At 48.4% G+C, this 21,216-nt stretch overlaps 1 protein-coding gene across 9 annotated transcripts in view; it reads left to right on the top strand.

Moving 5' to 3' along the window:
• CLEC16A (C-type lectin domain containing 16A) overlaps window positions 1-21,216 on the top strand; it is a 196,139-nt gene that overhangs the window by 20,267 nt on the left and 154,656 nt on the right. For all 9 annotated transcript variants that reach the window (XR_012000645.1, XR_012000644.1, XM_072753856.1 and 6 more), the window contains exons 4-9: window positions 590-738; window positions 3,031-3,136; window positions 4,854-4,977; window positions 7,768-7,942; window positions 9,400-9,453; window positions 12,223-12,336. Coding sequence is in view for 7 of the 9 variants with exons in the window: in XM_072753856.1 (XP_072609957.1) it covers window positions 590-738; window positions 3,031-3,136; window positions 4,854-4,977; window positions 7,768-7,942; window positions 9,400-9,453; window positions 12,223-12,336 (722 nt within the window). In the remaining 2 variants the exon portion in view is untranslated. The remainder of the gene's footprint in view (window positions 1-589; window positions 739-3,030; window positions 3,137-4,853; window positions 4,978-7,767; window positions 7,943-9,399; window positions 9,454-12,222; window positions 12,337-21,216) is intronic.

Raw genomic sequence — 21,216 nt, 5'->3', positions numbered from 1 at the left:
CAAAATGAGAGGAATGAGACCTGCTCTGCTGGATAATGTCAAGTGCCTAGCCTGGTGCTGGGCATGTAGTGGAGGGAGGTTCTGCATAAAGTAGCTTTTATGGGATCATGTGGCTATGTGGGGAGAAAAGGACCATGTAGCCCTTTGTAGCATTTAGGGATGGCAGTGTAACTCTTGATGGCATCGTGGAACAGCTTTTAATAAAATCCAGTGCTTTTTCCCCTTGTCTGTGGGTGGTTTGTGAAAATGCCCACACACCAACACATCTGCCCCACTCCCAGGTCTGTGTTGAACTTTGCCAGCAAGGAAAAAAAGATGTTGAAATGTTTTTTTCTGTTTGGTGTAGGAGGAATGGGTAGCCTGAGTCTGTCTCTCTCATGGTTCTTGAACTTTCTTGAGGCTGGAGAGAGCAGCTGGCTGATTTCTATGCTGGCTAAAGCTGAGGCCGCTCCCATTCGGCCTATTAAGCCCCAGCGACCCAGAAGCTTGATGGGTTCGAGTATATTCAGAGTCACCTGACTTTGCTTGGCTTTCCTCCTGCATGAATTAACCCGTCTGTCTTGGCTTTTTTTTTTCTCTCTCTCTCTAGATTATTTGCTCTCTAATAATTATGTAAATTCTATCATCGTCCATAAGTTTGACTTTTCCGATGAGGAGATTATGGCATATTATATATCGTTCCTGAAAACACTTTCATTAAAACTCAACAACCACACCGTCCATTTCTTTTACAATGAGGTAAGTAACTGCCAGAGGGGGACATTTGGGCAGAAAGCTAGCTGGTCAGAGCAGCACCTTTGGGCTGAGTGGCCTCGTGTCTGTTGACAAAGCACTTGGGTGCTGACCATTACCTGATTTTCATAGTGACCCTGTTTGACCTTGACATGCTTTAAAATTTTTTTTTTCATTTAAAAGTTAACTCTTTGTTTTTAACGTAAAATTGAATTTGTGAGACAGACCTGAGAACATTGCATTCTCAGCAGGGAGAAGTGCTCGAAAGTTAACTGGGGGTTGTGCTGCCCTGTGGGAAAAACAGGCAGTGTGGTCAGACCCAGCTTTGCTACTTCTCTGCTGCGTGACCTCAGAGAAGTCTCTGTCCTCTGAGCCTTAGTATTCTCATCTGAGAAAAGGGGATGATGGTCTCTACCTTGAAGGATTTTCCAGAGATTGAATTAAGTGAGATGATGTCTTCAGAGCCCCTAGTATGTACCTGGCTCCTTAAAATCAGGGCCATTGTTCCCTTTCACATGCTAACGTCCCTGGTATTCCTTGGGAAAATGACTAGCCATTTCAATAAATAAATTGCCTTTCACAGTGTAAAAAGGAACTTGATAAAGTCGGTTTATCTCACATTCCAAAAGGTACAGATGCCGGCTGTCCTGGGGCTGGTTCGTCCTGTGGCTCAACCACGTCATTGAGGAAGCAGGCATTGCCATCTTCCTGCTCTGCTGACCATACAGTTGGCATCTGTCCTCAGACTCGACCCCTCCCGGTCCCAGGATGGCCACAGCAGCTCCAAACATCACACATTCGTGTAGTGCTGCCAGCAGGCCTGAAGAGATCGCTTCCCTTCTTGTGTTCCTTTCTAACTTCCCAAAACACTACTTTCTCAGAGGCCTCCCAGCAGACTTCCTCTTATGTTCTCCTGGTCAGAATGATGCCACGTTTCTCGCGAGGGTGTCGGGAATTTGAGAGCAGCCTGGCAGGGCAATTCTGCTTGGTCTTTATCACGAGGCTACATGTGAAGGCTGGGTGGGGTTGGGGAATCTGCTTCCAAGGAAGCTCATTCAGAGTGCAGCTGATCAGTCAGCACTGGCTATCGGCGGGAGGCCTCGGTTACACAGGCTTCTCCAGCGGCTGCTTGAGTGTCCTCATGGCATGGCAGCTGGCTTTCCCCAGAACAAACAATTCAGGAGACCAAGATGAGCTGTAATGCCTTTTATGACCCAGCCTTAGAGGCCACACACCATCTTTTCTGCCATATTACTTAAGTCACATGGGCCAGCCCTGACTCAGTGTGGGTGAGGATGACAGTGTGCAAATACAGGTGGTGATGGTCACTGGGCCATCCTGGAGGATGTACCGTTTGCATGGCAGGTGTCTTCCAATTGGTGGTCATGTATGCTGCACAGCCTCTATTTATAGTCAGACGATACTCTCAGACATATCCTCTGAGTTTGGGCAAAATCCATCCAGTTGTCCCCATATGGTACAGCAAGAACAGCCTGAACCTTGATTTTCCTTGTCTAGATTAGGAGTGGGGAAGAACTGGTCTCAGAGGGAAAAAAAATACTAGCTGTCGACCACAAAATGTATGGCAATTTGAAAAATTAACATTGTGTGGCCCAGTACCTGGCAGATAGTAGGTGCTTGTTAAACATGTCCAGAGACATGTAGACAATCTTTGCATCATGCCAGAGACTCTCCCAGGTGGATGAAAATCCGCCTGTGAAATAGGCTGGAGAAAGTTACCTCCACTCAAGTGCAGCTGGACTTCTTTACACCAGGATGGGAGGGCAGGACACTGAGACTGGGATCAGAGTGATGTTTCTGGAAGAGCATCCTGCTGGTTACCAGTGGAGCTGGGAGGAGCCTTATGTTTAGGTGGGCTTGGTTTCCTCTTTCATGTGGGCCAGTACTGTACCTACCACCTGCTAAGTGTACACTTCGAGTGCTCAAAGTGGCATTGTCCTCATTAGACAGTTGTCACTTTGCTCTTCCCCATGCCCACAGGTGCCCTTGGAGCAGGGATCCAGTCATGTGGGAAAACTGGCCAGAAGAGGGCAGCAGAGCTCGCCCTGTGCGGGTCCAAGCCCAGATCATGTCCTGCTTTTCTTAATGCCCCAAGCAGTGCAGTTCTATGCTTCTCAACTGTTGTGATCCCTTGGTAATGAATCACTGGCTTCAGGTTCATGAAGGGTAATGGGTTTTCTGTCTTTTACAGAAGTCTGATAGGATTCAGAAAATTGGGTGGGGGCAAGGCCTGCCCTGTGAGTTTGTAACTTCTTTTTGGTACTTCTTCTGTTTTAGCACACTAATGACTTTGCCCTGTACACAGAAGCCATAAAATTTTTCAATCACCCTGAAAGCATGGTTAGAATTGCTGTAAGAACCATAACTTTGAACGTCTACAAAGGTAAGCTTCCTTATACGCTCATAGCTCGTCTGATTTCTAACTTAACACCTGGTCCTGGTGCTTGCTCTCATGAGTCTGTATACATAGTTCTCTGGTGGTCACAGAGAGCCCATTTATTACAGCTGGGGGTGCATGTCTCACGAAAGGCTTGTAATCATCAACATTTAATTGGCCCCTTGTGTGAATTTTTGTGCCACTCTGCAGGCACTCGGTTTTGCATGTTGAAGTCTTAATCAGTGCAGATACACAGTAGTAGTGTCCTAAGAAAGGCACTTGTGGGACTCCGAGCAGCCATGTGACAATTAGATAAAGCAAAGTTGTCTTTTAAATGTCATATTTACATTTTTGTGTTTCAGGCTGTACAATGCACTTAAGTACAGCCTGGGGTTATGTTATCTCTAAATAACGTGTAGAAGCATTTCATACGGCAGGGGGCAGTATTGTATTCTCAAGTATCTGCAAAACCCCCAAAATTCTCCTTTTGTCAAGATGTACTTAATGCCCAAAACATCGCCTCTGGGAGAAAGCCCTTCCATAGATTCCCGCCCACCTTGACACAAACGCTGGCTGGACACAAGTTTCCCAGCCTGGAACTGCCCTCTGAGGACATGCCTTCCCTGCCTGACACTGGGGTTATTCCCCCTGTAGTCCCCACACTGGAGCTGGGACTCCCATTTTCTCAAGGTCTAAAGGGCTTTGACCTTCTAGATTATGAGTCATCTTGTTATTACTTGAGATGACCCCTAATTGGGGTGAGGGAAGCTCCTCAGGGACTCACTCCAGCCTCACTTTGGGATTGCACTAAATTGAAGAGCCTTGTCTAAGAGCCTGGTGGGCCCCTGCCCAGGGTTGCAAACTGAGGGCGGGAGAGCTGGACCAGCCCTCAGACATGTTTTGATTGGCTTACATATTCCTTGAAAAGATACATAGTTGCCAGTATTTAAACACTGGGAGATCATGGGTAACTCTCTGGATTTCTGACTTGAAAGTAGAGACTTGGCAGTGGTGAGCTGGTGTGCTGAGCGGCTCCCCCTGGGGTCGAGGCCTGGGCTCCCTAGTTCACAGGCTGGGCCTCCTGGCCTCACTCACTGAGTCAGCAGCCCATTCAGCAGGCTTCTGAGTTTGCGCCCTGGTCTGAGCCCCCGTACTGCTGCCCCTGCTCTCTCTTCTCTCTTGTTCTTTTCCAGCTTGAATCTTTAGATGCCTCCTGCCCTAGCCCTCTGTCCCTCTGAGCAACTGTCTCACCATCCCAGTTCCTAACCCTGTTAACTGTTGTCTGTTTTTTGCCTTTCCTTCAATGACGATTCCTGTGTTCCTTATTCCAGTGTCATGTAAGTTATTAACTTCTGGTTTTCTGCTTTCTTAACTTATCCTTTCATGTAAATACAGGAAACTTGCCTGAGAATGGCATAGTTTCCATTGTAGTCGAGCTAAATGCATTGCTGAGAACTAGGCTTCCTGATTGCACTATTAATATTTAACCTAATTAATTCATTTTATTAATTATAAAAATAGCATAAGAACTGCCTTGATGTGTATGATTTCATGAATAAGATAACCAATTTTCAAGTATTCCCAGGAAAGACAGAGAAGGTTCAGATTATAGCAGAGAGCTTTTTCATTGTGGTTTTCTTTTCTTTCTTTTTTTTTAATCTCCCCCAGTTATTTTTGGTAGTTTGACTTTTTTTTCTTCTTCTTCTCTTGTGAATTTTCTCAGTGGATAACCAGGCCATGCTGCACTATATCAGAGATAAAACTGCTGTTCCTTACTTCTCCAATTTGGTCTGGTTCATCGGGAGCCACGTGATCGAACTTGATAACTGCGTGCAGACCGATGAGGAGTAAGTGACCACCTTGTGGGGGTGCTTCTCAGGCAGAGAGAATGGTTAGGGGAGAATTCTGTTTTCATTGAGGAAAAATAAACACTAGCACAAAACTCACCCACCTGTGTGTTGGCAGAATGTGGACTTCCATCTTCTGAAAGGTTCTACCCACCTTTCCGCTTTTTATAACTGTGGAAAGTCATATAAACAACTCTCCTACCTCCTGGAGGGGAGTAGGGTCACTAAATTCAGCACACCCATAGATGGGATGCCAGGCAGCTGGTAAAAAGAGTAAGATGATCTGTCACCTGGTGAGCAGATAAACAAAATGTGGTGTTTGCGTACAGTGGAATCATACTAGGCAGTAAAAGAAAGTGAAGTGCTGACACGTGGTACCCTGTGCTTGGACCTTTGAGTGCATGATGCTCAGGGAAAGAGGCCAGATGCAAAGGATCACACTTTATGCGGCCCTGTTTATATGAAATGCCCACAACAGGGCATTTCTCTGGAGAGACTGAGAGTAGACTAGTGGTTTCCGAGGGCTGGAGGAGGAAGGGGTGTGTTGGGGGGAAATGGGAACACAGGGCTGTTTTGGGAGGAGGGGTTAAAAATGTTCTAACATGGATCAGGAGAACAGTTGGACAACTCAGCGAATGTACTAACAACCATGAAATTGTACACCTTAAATGGGTAGATTTTATAGTATGGGAATTATATCTCGGTAAATCTACTTAAGAAAAAACCAAACAACACAACAAATTAAGATGACGATTTGGGCCCCAGAGCGATGAAACAAGTTCCAGAGCAGGATTTCTCAAAGTCGGCACCATTGACTTTGTAACTAGGGAATTCTGTGTTCTGGGGGGCCATCCTGGGCATGGTAGGCATGCTGGCCTCTGCCCAGTAGATGCCAGCAGTGCCCCATTTCCAGCTGTTTAAATGAAAAATGTCCCCAGACAACTGCCAGATGTCTCCTTTAAGGCAAAATCGCCACCGGTGGAGAACCACTGCCCCATAGTGTCAGTTCAGAGCCCTGGTGGAGGCTCGCCTAGGTGGACTCGGGACGATGAGGGGGTCCAGAAAGGAGGTCTCCTGGGGGCTGGGGAATATCAGCCCCCATCTTGGGAGGAAGCTGGGTTAGGTGAGTGGCAGATCTGACAGGGCATTTGGGAAAACCAGGAGATTTATGGGGATGGGCAGTCACGGATGTGACATGTAATCTGGCGCTTGATTCCAGACAAGACAAAAAGTTATTTCAGGAAGGAAGTGGACTCTTTGTCCTCTGTGGGCCCTACAGTGAATGGTCATGATGATGTCAAATCCAGTTGTTGATGGTGGTGGGGGGGTGGGTAGGGGTGGAGGGGATGCTGAGGTCATAAGAGGAGGTCACTACATGATATCTAAAATGGCTCGATTTCAAAATAGGTGACCTTGCAGATTTTCTAGAGGTGTGGGGGCAGCTATCCATGGAAACAAGTCAAAAGTTTAAAACTGCCTTCTCTGGAGAGCAGACCGGGGTGGGGGAGGCTGGGCCAGAGCTGCTGTATTTTGCCATCAGCTTCTCAATAGCATTTAACTTGTAAGCCCATCTACATGTATTTTTTTAAAACTAAAGGTTTAAAAAGTGAAGTGCATGAACTATCTTGCTAAAGAGAAATTCCTATAGAATCTCATTAAATGGGGGAAAAGGTTGCAAAATAAAGTGAATAAATGTCCTAGGTCTCCACTGGGTGATGGGCTCATAGGTACCCATCATGCCGTTAGCTTTCACAACACGTATTTGCCACAAATATTTGTTAAATACATTATTAAAGTATAATGAATAATTATTAAAAATTACGTGGAAGAAACAAAACCCTATTTTTTCTTTTTTTTTTCTTTCTAAAACACACATGATTGATGGTTGGATACCTAATACCTATATTTTAGATGTGACTGTATGGGGATGTAGAAATGTAGAAAAACAGACTGTAGGGTCCCAAGTCCCAAAATATTATCTATTAGCGGAGACCTTGATGTCTTTTGCTTTTATTGTCTTCTTTAATTTCTCATCTTTGAAACGACCATCTGTTAACTAGAGTAATAGTTGTAATACAAACAAAATGTCTTACCCCAGCTACATTGCTCTTTGCAACAGATACCACTTTGAGAGGTAGTGAACGTGTGCCCGCTAGCTGTTTGAGGGGTTCCGTCCTTGGCAGGTGTCAGACTGACTACCCCCTGGGTCCAGCCGGCATGCTTGTTGCTTTCCTGGAAGGAGACAGAGACCTCCTGGATGTGGGGTGTCCTATCCTTGCACTGTGCCACCCCCCACCCCCATATGGTCAGGGCCAGGGGCTTGGATGTGGCTGCTGAGGCCTGCTTTTCTCTTTGAAATTCCTCTGGAGCATTTTAATTAGCAAGGATTTATTGCTCCATTAATACTGCTTATCTTGGGAGGCAGGGTATCTTCCTACGTCGACCAGCGACTGACTACTCCTGTGGAATGGCTTGCTAAGGGAGCTGAGTTTTGCTTTATTTACCCATATTGTTTCGGGCTATGGTAGTGGTGTTGGTGGATGAGTCATAGTGAGGCCCCAGAGTAGGGGGGACCCCAAAGGTCCCTTAAAATCGATCACGGTACCCCTGCCCATCTTCCCTTTGCACATGGCATGGGTAGGGCCAGTATAAGTGTCCCTTGAGCCTGTTTGTCATGTGAATATTTGTTGTCTGAATGAAACACTGTCAGTGACCTAAGTGGCCACTGAGTCTTGGCCCAAAGGATCTGTGCTTCCACTTCCAGGCTAAGGCTGTCATCTTTCTTGGCAGGCACCGGAATCGGGGGAAGCTGAGCGACCTGGTGGCCGAGCACCTGGACCACCTGCATTATCTCAATGATATCCTGATCATCAACTGTGAGTTCCTCAACGATGTGCTCACGGACCATCTGCTCAACAGACTCTTCCTACCCCTCTATGTGTACTCGCTGGAGAACCAGGACAAGGTGGGGCTAGGGGCCTGGCCCCACCATGCCTGTGGGCTGAAGGCTATCTTCAGAAGGGGGAAGAATGGTCATCTGGAATAAGACCATACTTTTCAAGGGACCGAGGCTTTGAGCCTGAGAGAGATGCCTTTCAAAGCTTTTTTTCCCTTCCCTTTCATTTCCTGGGGGACGAGGGTGAAGTGGAGAGAGGGAGGGTTAGGAGGGAGTGTGTTGGTGGGGGGGTGCTTCAGGAAGCTACAAAAGTGAGTGAGAAAAGAACGGTGACACCAGAAGGAAACATCTCTGAATTTAGATTTTTGATTTCTGTGCATTCTTTTCTTAATGTGTTCTCATCCCTGGTTAACTTTTTCTGATAGTCGCCAGAGCTCATTGTTCTGAAGGAGATCCAGCCAGCCACAGAGCTTGCACAGGATGGATGGGAAGGGATGGATGGAGCGAACGCTCTTCAGAAAAGATTCCAGAGCAGTGACTGTCCACACTTAGGCTCAGAATCTTGTCTGGGTGTTGAAATACACATTCTCGGGGGCCCTCTCTCTATCTCAGGGATTCAGGCTCAGTGGATCTATAGTGGACCAGTGGTCTGCATCATTAACCTGTCCACCAGGTGGCTCTGAGCTGGCGGTTCTCAGACCCCACGGGGAGAGATTCCGAGCTAGGGAATTAGTCCTTCCAGAGCTAAGGGGCAGAGACCTCAGCAGGAGGCAGGGTGGAGCCAGTTGGTTATTCTGCAGGGACCCATCCTCTCTGGCTGTGCCCCAAGGGGTTGTAGCTTTCTTTTTGGAGGAGGAACATGGAGATTCTTTCTAAAAACAAGCAAATAGAAGAAAATTGCAACCCTAACTAGGTCAGAGGCAGCTCTGGGAGGCAGAGAGAAAACAGGACTTGAAGTTTCAGACCTGGGATCAAATTCTGCATCTTCCCTCTCCTTACTCTGTGGCCTTGGATGAGGCAGCTAACCTGCCTGAACCAGCGTCCTGATGATCATCCCAGGGTTGACACAGGATGGGGCACATTGAAGTTCTGTACAAATGAGGGGCTTTTCTGAGGCCAGGGTGCCCCGACCCCTCCTTGCTCCATTTTGAAAGCTCTTCCTGAGAAGAGGCCTCTCCTGTGGAGCAGTGGACTCTGTGGCCCAGCTGGGTGAAATTCACATTCCTGGTAATTTAAGGAGCAGTTCTTCTCTTGGACCTAGCCTCTAATCCGTGACTAATGGTGAAGGATTTCTCAGGTGGAAAAACAGAGGCCTGGAGAATGATATTGGATGGGATTAGGTTGCGAATTTGTTTTGCAGAGTGGACTTTTAACTAGTACCAGGAAAGAACAGCCTTAGGGGCATGGGGGAGATGGGGGACAGGGCACCTCCCCTTCAGACAGGTGGCTTTTGGGTTTCATGTACTTTGTGCTGTTCGCGTGTATGACTGGACCTCTCTCTGTCTCTTTACCCTAACCTTCAACAGGGAGGAGAGCGCCCGAAGATCAGCCTGCCCGTTTCTCTGTATCTCCTGTCGCAGGTACGGTTCATCGTTTGCCTGTGTCCCCAGCCACATTCAGGGGTCCTTAGGAGGACCAGGCCACATCACCCTGTCTTCTCTCTGCATCCCGCATCTTGAAGTAAAACAACAACATAAGGAAAGGTGACAGTTTCTGTTTTCCAGACACAGAGTAAAGGGGCTGGTATCTTGTTCATGGTAACGGGTGAAAATTGAAAGAAGAATGGAAAGTAAATCAAACCTGGCACTTAACGTGCTTGGTTTTCACCATGGGGACTGAGGTTTTCAAACAACCAAGGAGTGTTCTAAATACTCTAGAAATTTAGAGGTGTAGGTCTTATTCATGGCATTTTGAAATAAGCCCCAAACTGCAAGAACCAGTATGTGCATCCCTGCAGCAGCCTTCATTTAAGAAACTTCCACTAATGAGACTGTTTTTAAAGACTCTTGTGGTAGTTCCCAGATTACCTTCTGGAAGGTATCTTGTAGCAGCCTCAGTTCCCAGATTTGTGTCTTGAGCCAATCTGTCTGCCTCCCCCCTCTTAAACAAGTGTGTTTCCTTCTCGTAATTATGTAATATTTACAAGAAGGGAAAAACTCCATGGCGACCCAGTTACATAACTTTGAAAATATTTTTATTACAAGCAGTCCAGACTTTCAGGCCATCTCATTAGACTGTCAAGTAGTCAAACGTTTGACCAGAGCTCTGTTCCCACTTCTGCAATGGCGCAGGTATTTATTGGCTTTGCTGAGAGAACATCCTTCTGCTCTGGTCCCTGGGCCATTTGGCGATTGAGGCAGGGCTGAGAAGAGAGTTGCAGCCCTTGCGTCCTGGTGGTGGCAAAGCCAGTCGGGGGTCCGCACATAGCCTGCTCCTTGTTCCCCCTCGGAGTCCTGTCCTGGGGGATCTGTTTGCTCAGAGCTCTGCACCGGTGCCCACTCCTTCTGAATGCCCTTCTGTGCGATGGAGCTCCGTGCAAACCCCAGCCTCTCCTGGCACCCTTGACTGCTGCCTCATTACAAATCTGCCCGAACCTCCTGCTTGGGATTCTGGGAGTCTGGCAGGACTTGCGCAGCCAGATGCTCAGCCACAGGAATCCCATGGAAAGCACTCCCAGGACCCATTAGCTGTTGGAGCATTGCGTGGGCAGCGTCCCCTATGAGGGACGTGGGGTCTGGCCACACCCTTTCTCTGAGAGCCCCTTGGCTCCTGTTTTCTTAGGGAAGGACTAGCAGCTCAAGCATTAGATGCCTGTTTCAGTGTCTCACAAAAAGCATAGTATGCGATTTGGCATCCTCAGCTGGAGCCACAGGGCCCATCCTCCCCTGCATTTTCAATTAGCTTTTTTATGTTGTTGCCCAAAATGTGTGAAAACCTCCAATCAGGTAGAAATCTTGTATCTTTGAGCATCCTTACAAATCATTTGACAAGCACAGCTGCAAAACCAGGAAAACTCACGTTAACGTTAGTGTGACCAGGGATTCCGTCCTTCTAGAAGTCTCCTCCTCGCTCCCGTCCCCCAGGCGCCCAGTCCCATTTCCCAGATGTGGCAGCGTTTCAGTGTCCGGCTCTGCTTTTTTTTTTTTTTTTTTTAAACTATGTTTACGTTTCTAATAAATTTTTTAAGTTAAAAAGTTCAAACAGGTGAAAACCAGGTTTCTACTTTTGTTTCATCTCCTGATTTCTGTCCCTGGAGACAATTGGAGGTACAGGGTTTTCTTACACCCTTCCAGAGACATTGTCTGCCAGGGGTTCTCAGCTGGGGGTGATTCTATGCTCCCTTCCCTCCCCCCCCACCCCCACCCCAGGGATGTGTGGCAACATCTGGAGACATTTCTGGTTGGGTAGAGGCCAGAGATGCTGCCAAACATCCTACAATGCACATGACAGCCCCCCACAGCAAAGAATTATGGCCACATGGTAGCACCAGGGTTTAGAAATCCTGTTCAATGTGTATGTAAGTAAATGCAAATGTGCACACACCCTTCTTCTGTATAAATGGTGGGTACAGCACTGGTGGTGTCTTTATATTTTAAAACAAAGTAGCAGGTGTGTCTGAGTCAGCTTTGTGAGGCAGCTTTGAATACCCTGATTCCCAAAGCTGTTCTGTGTTGGGCAACAGGGTGGGGTAGCAGGGCCATCCCGGAAAGCCCAGCGTCTTCTGATTTTGCATGCTGCCACAACTAGGCCCATCTCTGGCTCGTGTGGCTTTGCTTCCCCACAGCGCCCATACCTCCCTCCCGCTGCCCTGGAATCTTGGTGTGCTGAAACACACCACGGGGGTCAGTGCTCATCCCAGCGATGGGATCTCTGCGTAGCCAACCCTTTGCCAAGTCCTTGATTGGAACAAGATTCGCCGGCCCCTTCTTCCCGTCTAACTGAAATATTGGGCCTGTGCCTTCCAGTCTTAACATAATCAAATTTGACACTAAAATGCCTGTGGAGAGGAAGGAGTGTGCTGGTTTGGCTGCTCTTTCCTACGTTGTTCCACTTCAGCCGGATTTGGCTTCACCCAGCCATGAGGGACAGTCTAGCTTTAATGCACTTCCTTCCGCTGGGGAGCAGCCAGCCAAATAGGCAACAGTCTGAATGAAGGAGGGGCCAACCCTGGAAGGAGAAAGGCATAACTGGATTCTCCTAAATGGGACCCATTCTTTGGATTTTGCTTCCTGAGGATGGTTCCTTAATACAGGACCCAAGTAGCCCAACCTCGTTGTTTCTGATCGAGGAAGGAAGAGGTGGAGAGATTGCATGCTTTAATGCAAATCTGATGTCTTCTTTCTCACCAGGTCTTCCTAATTATACATCACGCACCCCTAGTGAACTCGTTAGCTGAAGTCATCCTGAATGGTGATCTGTCTGAGATGTATGCTAAGACCGAACAGGATGTTCAGAGAAGTTGTGTAAGTCATTAGCGTTGGGACTGTTCTAGACCTTGATAAGAAGCCGCTGCTCATTTCATTTGTGCGTATGTTTCTCTAAAACCAGAAACCAACATTCTGCCTATAGGGCAATGATGATGCATAAGCTGGTCTGGGATTCAAGGAACCTAATCAGAGTTTTGAAATGTGTACTCAAGAAAATTGGGGCTGGGTGTGGATTCAATTGATCATATGTTATTGAACAGGGAATCGTACTGCTCTGGACCCTAGGTTATGTATCTGTGAGGCACTGTTACGGGGACGGAATGAGAGACTACCTTGTCCTAGGCACAGATACCTACAGAGACCGGACACCTATGAATGACATGGGCCCCCGTGAGAGACAGTAGGGAAGGGTGGGGACTGTGACAAATTGGAGAGCATGTGTGTCCTTCCTCAGCAGCTGCTGTCTCACCCCCACCTGCAGTTCTGAAGGAGCATGGATGCAGTGTCACCTGGTTTCCTCACATTTCCAGGGAAGCTGGAAATCTGCATTTGGATGCAAACACTCCCAAGTTTTAAATGATCACCCAGCTGTGGCCTAAACAGAGCACGTCTGTGGTTTGTGCGTGTTTGTGCATTTTGTGTTCTGCTAAACGAAACTCCTGAGACCAGCGTTAGGATTTCTTCTGAGGTTTTCCCAGCTTGGCCCCTGTGTGTCTTGCCTGTCTTCCATCCTACCATCCTTCTCATATGTCCTGAGCTCCAGGCTTCCCCAGTACCGGTCCAGCTTGCTTTCTCCCCAGCATGCCCTGTGTTTCTGCCTCCGTATCTGTGCCTTTACCGTACCCACAGCCTGGAAGGCCCTAGCTCCTAGCTCCCTCTCCTTAAAGCAACTTTAAGCAGCTCTGGCAGGCATCTTGTCTCCTTGTATCTGTTGCAGCTTGGGCTTGGCACATGTGTCTGAGTTGAGCACAGTGTTTCGTACAAAGGCTGTTTCGTGAGCTTTCTGTCTCTGCAACCGGTTTCTCAGGCAGTAGACACAAAGGTAAAAGGGCTAGGCTTGCCCTTGGGCAGTCGACTCTGTTGCCATACCTGAGCGAGCTGGCGAGTGGAGTGCATGCAATCCTGTAGCGTGAAAGGCCAGGACTGCCCAGGGTGCAGTGACAGGAGTCCCTGCCCTGCTGGTTTTTCTCGTGTGCGGCGGCTTGGCTGGGCTGTTTTGCTGTTTAAGGGAGTATTAGAGCCTCTGAAAAGGTTCCCAGAAACTTTCTATCCTTAGTGGTGGTGGCATTAGTTCAGCTGAATTGAATGGGGCCCTTTCATGGCCCCTGTCTGGCCTATCCCTTCTTTGGTTCATTCAACAAGTATTTATTAAGCTCTTTCTTTGGATCAGGCACCGCATTAGCTCCGGGGATATACAAAATCCTAAATAGTCTCTGTCTTGTTGGAGCTTTATAGTCCAGTAGGAGAGACAGATGTTGACCAAATACACAAACAAATGGACTATCGCAAGTCTTAGAAGTGCTCTAAAGGGAAGGAGTAGCTTTTGGCGAGAGGATGGAACGTAGAGGCAACAGGGGTGATGAGTATTGAACCAGGAAGGGACTCCCTTTGGGGCCCATGCCATGACACCATAGATGAGAAAACATGGAGCTGACTTGGAGCCAGAGATATTTATCCACAACTTCTTAAACCCTCTCTTGCTGACTGAATGTAAGCAGGCGTGTGCTGACTCCGCAGAATCCACAGGGCCTCCTGGTCAGAGCTGCTGAGGGCCTGCCAGCCAGGAGCTCCCCTCGGGCACGTGGTTTCACCCCATTTACAAAATGGGGAATGAGTCCCACTCCGGAGGGCTGTTGGGGAGGATGGGAGGGAAATCCATCAAAAATACGTGACAGGTTGCAGTTTGGCCCTCAGAGCTGTTTGATTTGGTCTTTGCAGTATTTAAAAGAAGATTTTATGAGTGACCAACTTTAACATTTAGGAAGTTTCACATAAAAATCCAGATTTTGGGATTTCGTTGAACAGTCGGAAGATCTGGTCCCCATTATACACGTGTTTCTGCAGCAAGCTCCTCCGAGGCTGCCCCGCCCGCCGCCCCCTCCCCCTCCCCAATCAGATGAGGCATGTGTTTGCCATCGGGCGTGCCTACTCCCTACACAGCCTGCTGCAGACTTGTACACCATTTACGTTAATAACCAGCTGGGATGTGCTGAGAGCCTTTGGACTTTCTTTGGTTGCTGCTCCGGCTTTGTCCCAGAAAGTCTTTCTATAAGACATGTGGTGCCAAAGTTAGACTTGGTGGTCCAAGAGGTGAACGCTGAGATCTTTGGGGTGCTGGCGTTTGCAGGTTTTTTCACTGCAATTGATAGGCATGCAGTGAATAGAAATAATCCTATCCCTGTGCTTGTTAGCCCCCAGTGGTCACATCTTGCAAAACTCTAGTACAGTATCACAGCAGGATACTAGCATTAATGCTTGGGGTTTGCAATTTGAGCAAAAGCAAATTGCACAAAGTTCCTGGTGACCGCCTAGCTTGGGATACCTGCCTCAATTGAACCCTCAACGAGAAGGAGTGCTTAAGAGATCTGTTCTTTCTCCTCTTGGCCTCCTTCTGGGCTGAAGTTCCTGCCTCCATTGTGATAGACCCCCAACTGCTCGTAATGGACCCCTGAGCTGAAAATGAGATTGTTTTGAGCATGAAAGGAATTGCCAGCCCAAGTGAAAGTGTCAGCTTTCTGCTTCCGGGTATCGCCTTTCCCTGGGCGCAGAATCGAACTCTGTTGTGTTCGGATGACCGCACTTGAAACTTGGGCAGAGTGGAGGTGAACCCCACTTATGACTTACTTGACAATAGTCCTGGTAAGATTCGCCTTCCTTCCCTCTGAGCAAGAACGGTCTCCTATTGTTTCCTGCCTAACTCGGATGTGGTTTGATCATGCTTGTTTTAAGTTTCTTGATCTTTTTTAACCTACTTTCTCCTTCCCGTAATTTGTAGATAAGTTACTGGTATTGCTTCATTTTTACCAGCAGACCTTTCACAAAACCAAACCAAAATTGAAGAGAGAGAAGTAGAGGGAAGAGCAGAGTTATTTGAAAAGTCTGTAATTTAGGGTTAAATTTAAAACGCATCAGCATGGTTAGGTAAATGTCTAATTGAAATTCATCTGTGCATTAAAATCATATGGTTCCTGCTGAGGGCTAGTTCTTGCTATAATTCTAATGCAGAGCAGATCCTGTTTCTTGTCGAGGGAAATAGAGTAAGAGAACACTAATCCTGAAACTGCTAACGTCTTGTTATTTTTGCAACATGAACATATAGATGAGATTATGGGATATGCATCATTACCTACAGGTGCTTTTTTTTTTTTTTTTTTTTTTTAAAGGGCCTGTTTTCATCTTCCACTTCTGTGGAATAGCTTACTTCGTTTTGCATTTCTTCAATCTGTTTCTTCAGAGATGCGATAGTGCACAGGAAAGGCATGACCCCTGGTCTCACTGGGCTTCCTGTGCCCAGCAAACAGAGGGAGCCATATATTGGAGATGAGATGCTGGCATCACCTGTACAATCATGGGCTTGCCGGAGATGCTCAGGGGCACTAAATGCAGGAATCAGCAAGCTGATGGGTGAACTGGGGGTGGCGTCACGAGGGCTCTCTTGATGTTCTTAATGACTCTCAAAACAGAAATAGCTTCAGAGTCTGACTCTCACATTCTCTTTGCTCAGAGGCCGGCTTTGGGGGAAGAGTGGTAGAGTGGGGTGCTTTTGGTACTGTTCTGCTTCCGTCCTTAAGGAATAGTCTAGTGGAGTGGACTCTGGGATCAGGCTTCCAACTGACTGAACTGCTGCCTACAGAGAGGTGGTCATCATCCTCACCTTTGGGACAAACAAGCCTATTCTGCCCCAGGATTCTCAGTCTCTTTTCTGAAGTTACAGCCAGCCAACCACAGGAACACACCTAAGTGTGCTAAGTATTTGCAGTTTCCCGAGATTGAATCAGGGGCTGGCTAAATTGCAGGGCCAGGAATGCACAGAGCTCAGCCCACTGCCACCAAATGACAACAGTTAATATTAGCGCTATCACTGTCATCATTGTCACTAACCACCTGGCCCTGGTTGTACGGCACCTCCCTAAGGGGTGCTCTAAGGGTGCCTCTACATTAATCATACGGTTCTGATAAGATTGGGCCCCCCAAATCCTGGTTCCTGGTCTTACTAGATAGGTCTCAGGGCAAGTTAGTCTACCTCCGCAGGCTTGTGTCCTCCCTTCTCCAATTAGAATAATGGACATGGGTCTGCAGAGAAGATTAAGTGCAGGGTAAAGTACTTCTCCTAAAGCCTAGCACACATCAAGACCTAAATATTAGATACTATCATTACAATGACCTTCGTATCTGAACCCCACATCCCTTACTTGGGACCTCCCTTCCTGGGATGATTAATGTAGAGGTACCCTTAGACAACCCCTTAGGGAGGCGCCATACGACCAGAAACAAAGGCACTGAGGGCCAGATGTTAGCGACAATGATGACAGTGATAGCGCTAATATTAACTGTCATTTGGTGGCAGTGGGTGAGCTCTGTGCATTCCTGGCCCTGCAATTTAGCCAGCCCCCGATTCAATCTCGGGAAACTGCAAATACTTAGCACGCTTAGGTGTGTTCCTGTGGTTGGCTGGCTGTAACTTCAGAAGAGAGACTGAGAATCCTGGGGCAGAATAGGTTTATTTGTCCCAAAGGTGAGGATGCTGACCACCTCTCTGTAGGCAGCAGTTCAGCCAGTTGGAATGGTGTCCAGATTCTCTGGCAATCCAAAAGAGTAAGTGCACACCTAAAACATTAGCCACCAGTTCTCTACATGACACCTGTCTTTTCTGAGAGCCAGGTCCTCAGCTAACGGAACACTCATCCAGTCGTGGTGTGTGGAGCCAGCATCTGAAAAACTAGCAGCCTGGCTCCTCTGGCTTCTGTGTGTGCAGAAGCAGAGCACTAATCATTGGCTTGGGTCCCCTGGTCACTGCTGCAGGGCTGTCTTTCCAAACCGGACTTGAATCAGACAGCAGCCGAGCCTCCTTCATATTGAATGCATCATGCTGAGTAGCCCCCTTTGCAGCCCAAAGTAGAGTTCCCCTGAATCTTTCAGTGACCATGACCTTACTCGTGACCCCTGGTTAATCAATGCTGCGTCTGAAGCACACACATTCTTCTTCCTGAAAGTGGTAAGAGGCTTCTGGGAGAGGGTTGGTGGTGCACACCGAAGGAAGAAATAGACCACTATAAATCCAGGGCTTTAATTGGCACTGATACAAATAATCCCACAAGAGAATTGGAACTCATTGTGTATTCTCCTTTTCTTGCGGGGCCATTGTGGTCTGTCCCGTAACCCCTGAACGGAATGCTAGCTCCCAGTCATCCTTGTGGCCTGAAGAAGTATTAAGTGTGGCAGTGCTGATTCATGCCTAAGAGGATGTGACAGAGTGAGAGAGAACCCAGAGTGCACCACGTTCCCCTTAGCAAGTAGGGTGTTGTCATGGTGAGAGACCCCTTAGAAGCAGTCACCTCTTCCTCTCCCCTGCGCAGGTGCGGCTGGACAATTGCCGGAAGTCCCATAGCGTGGAGGCTCACAGACGGATAGCCTTTAGCCAGGGCTGCAGGTGACCAGAGGACCAAGGATGCTGGTCCTGGTCCAGTGAGCCAGAGGAGGGCCCAAGGTTCTTGGGGTGGCCATAGATTAGGGGAGCCAGCAGGGGGGAGCAGAGTGGGCAGAGTGGGGGTGAACCAGGGGTGGACAAGATTCTGTGGCTCAGACCCTTAGATGGCTTTTGTGCAGTTGCCTGGCAGCATGTCAGAGGCTGGGGTGGCGTCCAGGCTGAGGACTGCTTGCTCCCTGGTATGAGATAGTGTCCTGCCCTGTGCTCAGTGGGGACCATCCCTAGTCTGCATTGAGCCACTGGTGAACTCCTCCAGGTTTCTGTGAAAATTTGGAAAATGGGGAGGGGCGGTGGGGGGACAACAGAAAGATGAGGCATCCACTACTTCCGGTGTCTCTGCCCTGGGACTTCGTTTTTATCAGCCACCTGGCCCCTGGGGGCATTTGAGTTTTTTAACCAGACTCTATGAGTTTCTCAAAGGTGGGTCCGCATTACGTATTCATCTATTTATTTATTTATTTATTCATGAGAGAGACAGAGAGAGAGAGGCAGAGACATAGGCAGAAGGAGAAGCAGGCTCCATGCCGGGAGCCTGACATGGGACTCGATCCTGGGTCTCCAGGATCATGCCCTGGGCTGAAGGGAGGTGCCAAACGGCTGAGCCACCAGGGCTGCCCCATATTAATCTATTTAATACACAATTACTGGACAGGTACCCACACTCTTTTGGCACCCCAGTGCAGTAGGAAACAAAACAAAGGCCCCAGACCTCCCAGAGCTTCTAATGCAGTGGGAAGAGAGAGGAAACAGGAAGCTATTAGTAAACACTGTAGCATGTTAGAATGTGAGAAGTGCTTTAGAAAAGCAACAGTAGTAAAGCAGAGAAGGGGTGGCAGCGCTCAGAGGCTGGAGTGGGGTGCAGTTCTCCATTGAGTGGCCTGGGTAGGGCTCATTGGGAAGATGACAATTGAGCATAGATGTGAAGGAAGTGAGGGAGTGAGTCATGTAGATTGCTGCAGGAAGAGCATTTTGGCCGGAAAGAGCAATCAGTGCAAAGGCCCTGAGGCAGGAGCATGCCTGGTGTGTCAGAGGACTAGCAAGGAGCAGCATGGCAGGGCAGAGCATAGTAGGATGAGGTCAGGGAGGGAACAGGCTTCTGAAGCATGTGCTGCCTTTGGAGCCATTGGGAGATTCTGGAATTTAGATCAGGAGAAATGGGAACGTCATAACCTTTGTGTCCACAGTGTTTAGCCTGGCTCCTGCAGTAAATGTCAGTTGCCTTGAAATAATGAACTTTATGAGGGAATTGAGTGCCTTGTATGTACCAAGCCAAGGAGATCCAGTCTTGGTCAGTGCCACGATCCTCTAGCTGGGAAACTTGGTTTTGCTCAAGGTGCTTTGTCTGACGGGAGGCTGGGGGCGCTGCACACCCGTGAGAGAAGGGCCACGCCATTCAGTTCCATCTCCGGTGATCCCGCGGTTTAATGACAGTGTGCCAGGAGGGGAGTGGTGTCAGTCTACTCACTGTCCACTGAAGACCACAAGCGAGGCAGGTGGGCAGATCTCATCCCGGGAGACAGGTGGGCCCCCCCCCCCCCTGGAAACCTCCAGCTTCATGAGCAGAGAAGGGAAAAGAGCCCTGCAGGATTTTTGGCTTATGTGGTATTGCCCTGGGTGCCACTACAGCGATGGCTCATTCCCTAGTAAGAGTGGCGCCCTTCTGTTGAGCACTTCCTGTGTGCCAGGCTGGCTGGCTCGCTCACCCCTCTTCCTCCTCCCACGTGTGTTTCTGGAGTATCTACATGTTCCAGGCACCACTGTGCTGGCCTCGGGATACAGGACAAGCAAGACAGACAAGGTCTCTGTCCTGACATTCTGGTAGAGGGAAACAGTAAATAAGAATGTCAACACAGATTGAAGATTTGAATCTGGGAAGAAACAGAAACCAGTTTTGGGAGATGAAAGTGAGGGAAGGCCTCCCGGAAGAAGTAGCCTTGTTGGCTTAAGGGCTGAAGGGTGAAGAGCTGAGTTGGGGGTCATGAGGGCGGGCGGTTGTGATGGGCACGGCTTGGACAGTGGTGAGTCAGAGACCTTGGTGGGGATGAACTGGCTGGCTAGGATCAGAACAGGGCCACTGTGCAAGAAATACTGGGTCAGGGGATCCCTGGGTGGCTCAGCGGTTGGGCGCCTGCCTTCGGCTCAGGGTGTGATCCTGGAGACCCGGGATTGAGTCCCACACTGGGCTCCCTGCGTGGAGCCTGCTTCTCCCTCTGCTTGTGTCTCTGCCTCTCTCTCTCTCTCCATGTTTCTCATGAATAAATAAAATCTTAAAAAAAAAAAGAAAAATACTGGGTCAGTGGGAGAAGGGGGTGCGTTTCTCATCTTGTTCATCTCCTTTGACATCTTCTTTTTAGGCTCCTGATAACCCAGAGAGTGGTATTAATATTCTTTGCATAAGCAAGCTGATGACCTCAGAGCTTGGGTGATCATCCTGTTGCCCCCCACCCCATCACCAGGGGATCGCAGGCATCCAGCCCCAGACCCCCATGCTGCTTCTGTTTCATGGCCTTCTGTCACCATCTGCAGCAATAGTCACTCCCGTTTAGCATGAGATGTGGGCCTCTGGGCCAAATGTTTGGGGTAATTAGGAGTTCCCAATATTCCACAGTTACCTCTTTCTAGAGAGTAAGATAGAGTAAAACACTCTTCCTGAAGAAATACCCAAGTGTTTAGTGTGTTGTCATTTACTGAGAGAGTGTGTTTTATTTTACATGAGCCTTGGATGCACCTCTTCCATCATAAATATCTTGCAATTAATTTATCCCCCAGAACTCATTAGCTTTTGGTTGAATGCCAGGCACGGCATTGAAGAGACATACCAGGCAACCCCACCAGGTGTTGAGAGGGACAGAAATGATGGCCCAGGTGGAGAAGCTCCGGGGATGAGATGAGGCTGGTCTCTTATGGGCCTGGCAGCACCCAGAGCTTGTTTTCGAGGCGGTTCCAGCACCATCTTGCTGTTACCTGCTGCATTTCGTACAGTCACAGTGCCCAGCATGTGTGCAGTGCGAGTCCTCTGAGCTCGGAGATCAATGGGCATCTCTTTACTTTTTGCTTCTGCAGCTTTAAAACTCCCTGATAATTGGCCAATTCGTGGAGAAGAATGCCACGCTCCTCTTGTTAATGGAAGTGGCCTGTTAGCTCTTCACATTCCTCCCCGATGGGTTTTATTTTCCCCATTACATCTGGCAGCGTGTCCAGCTGCCACA

Source organism: Vulpes vulpes, chromosome 3 (genome assembly GCF_048418805.1).
Source record: "Vulpes vulpes isolate BD-2025 chromosome 3, VulVul3, whole genome shotgun sequence".
Lineage (NCBI taxonomy): Eukaryota > Metazoa > Chordata > Mammalia > Carnivora > Canidae > Vulpes > Vulpes vulpes.
Note: the sequence above shows the minus strand (reverse complement) of the source record. Positions and strands in the feature narration are given on the sequence as shown.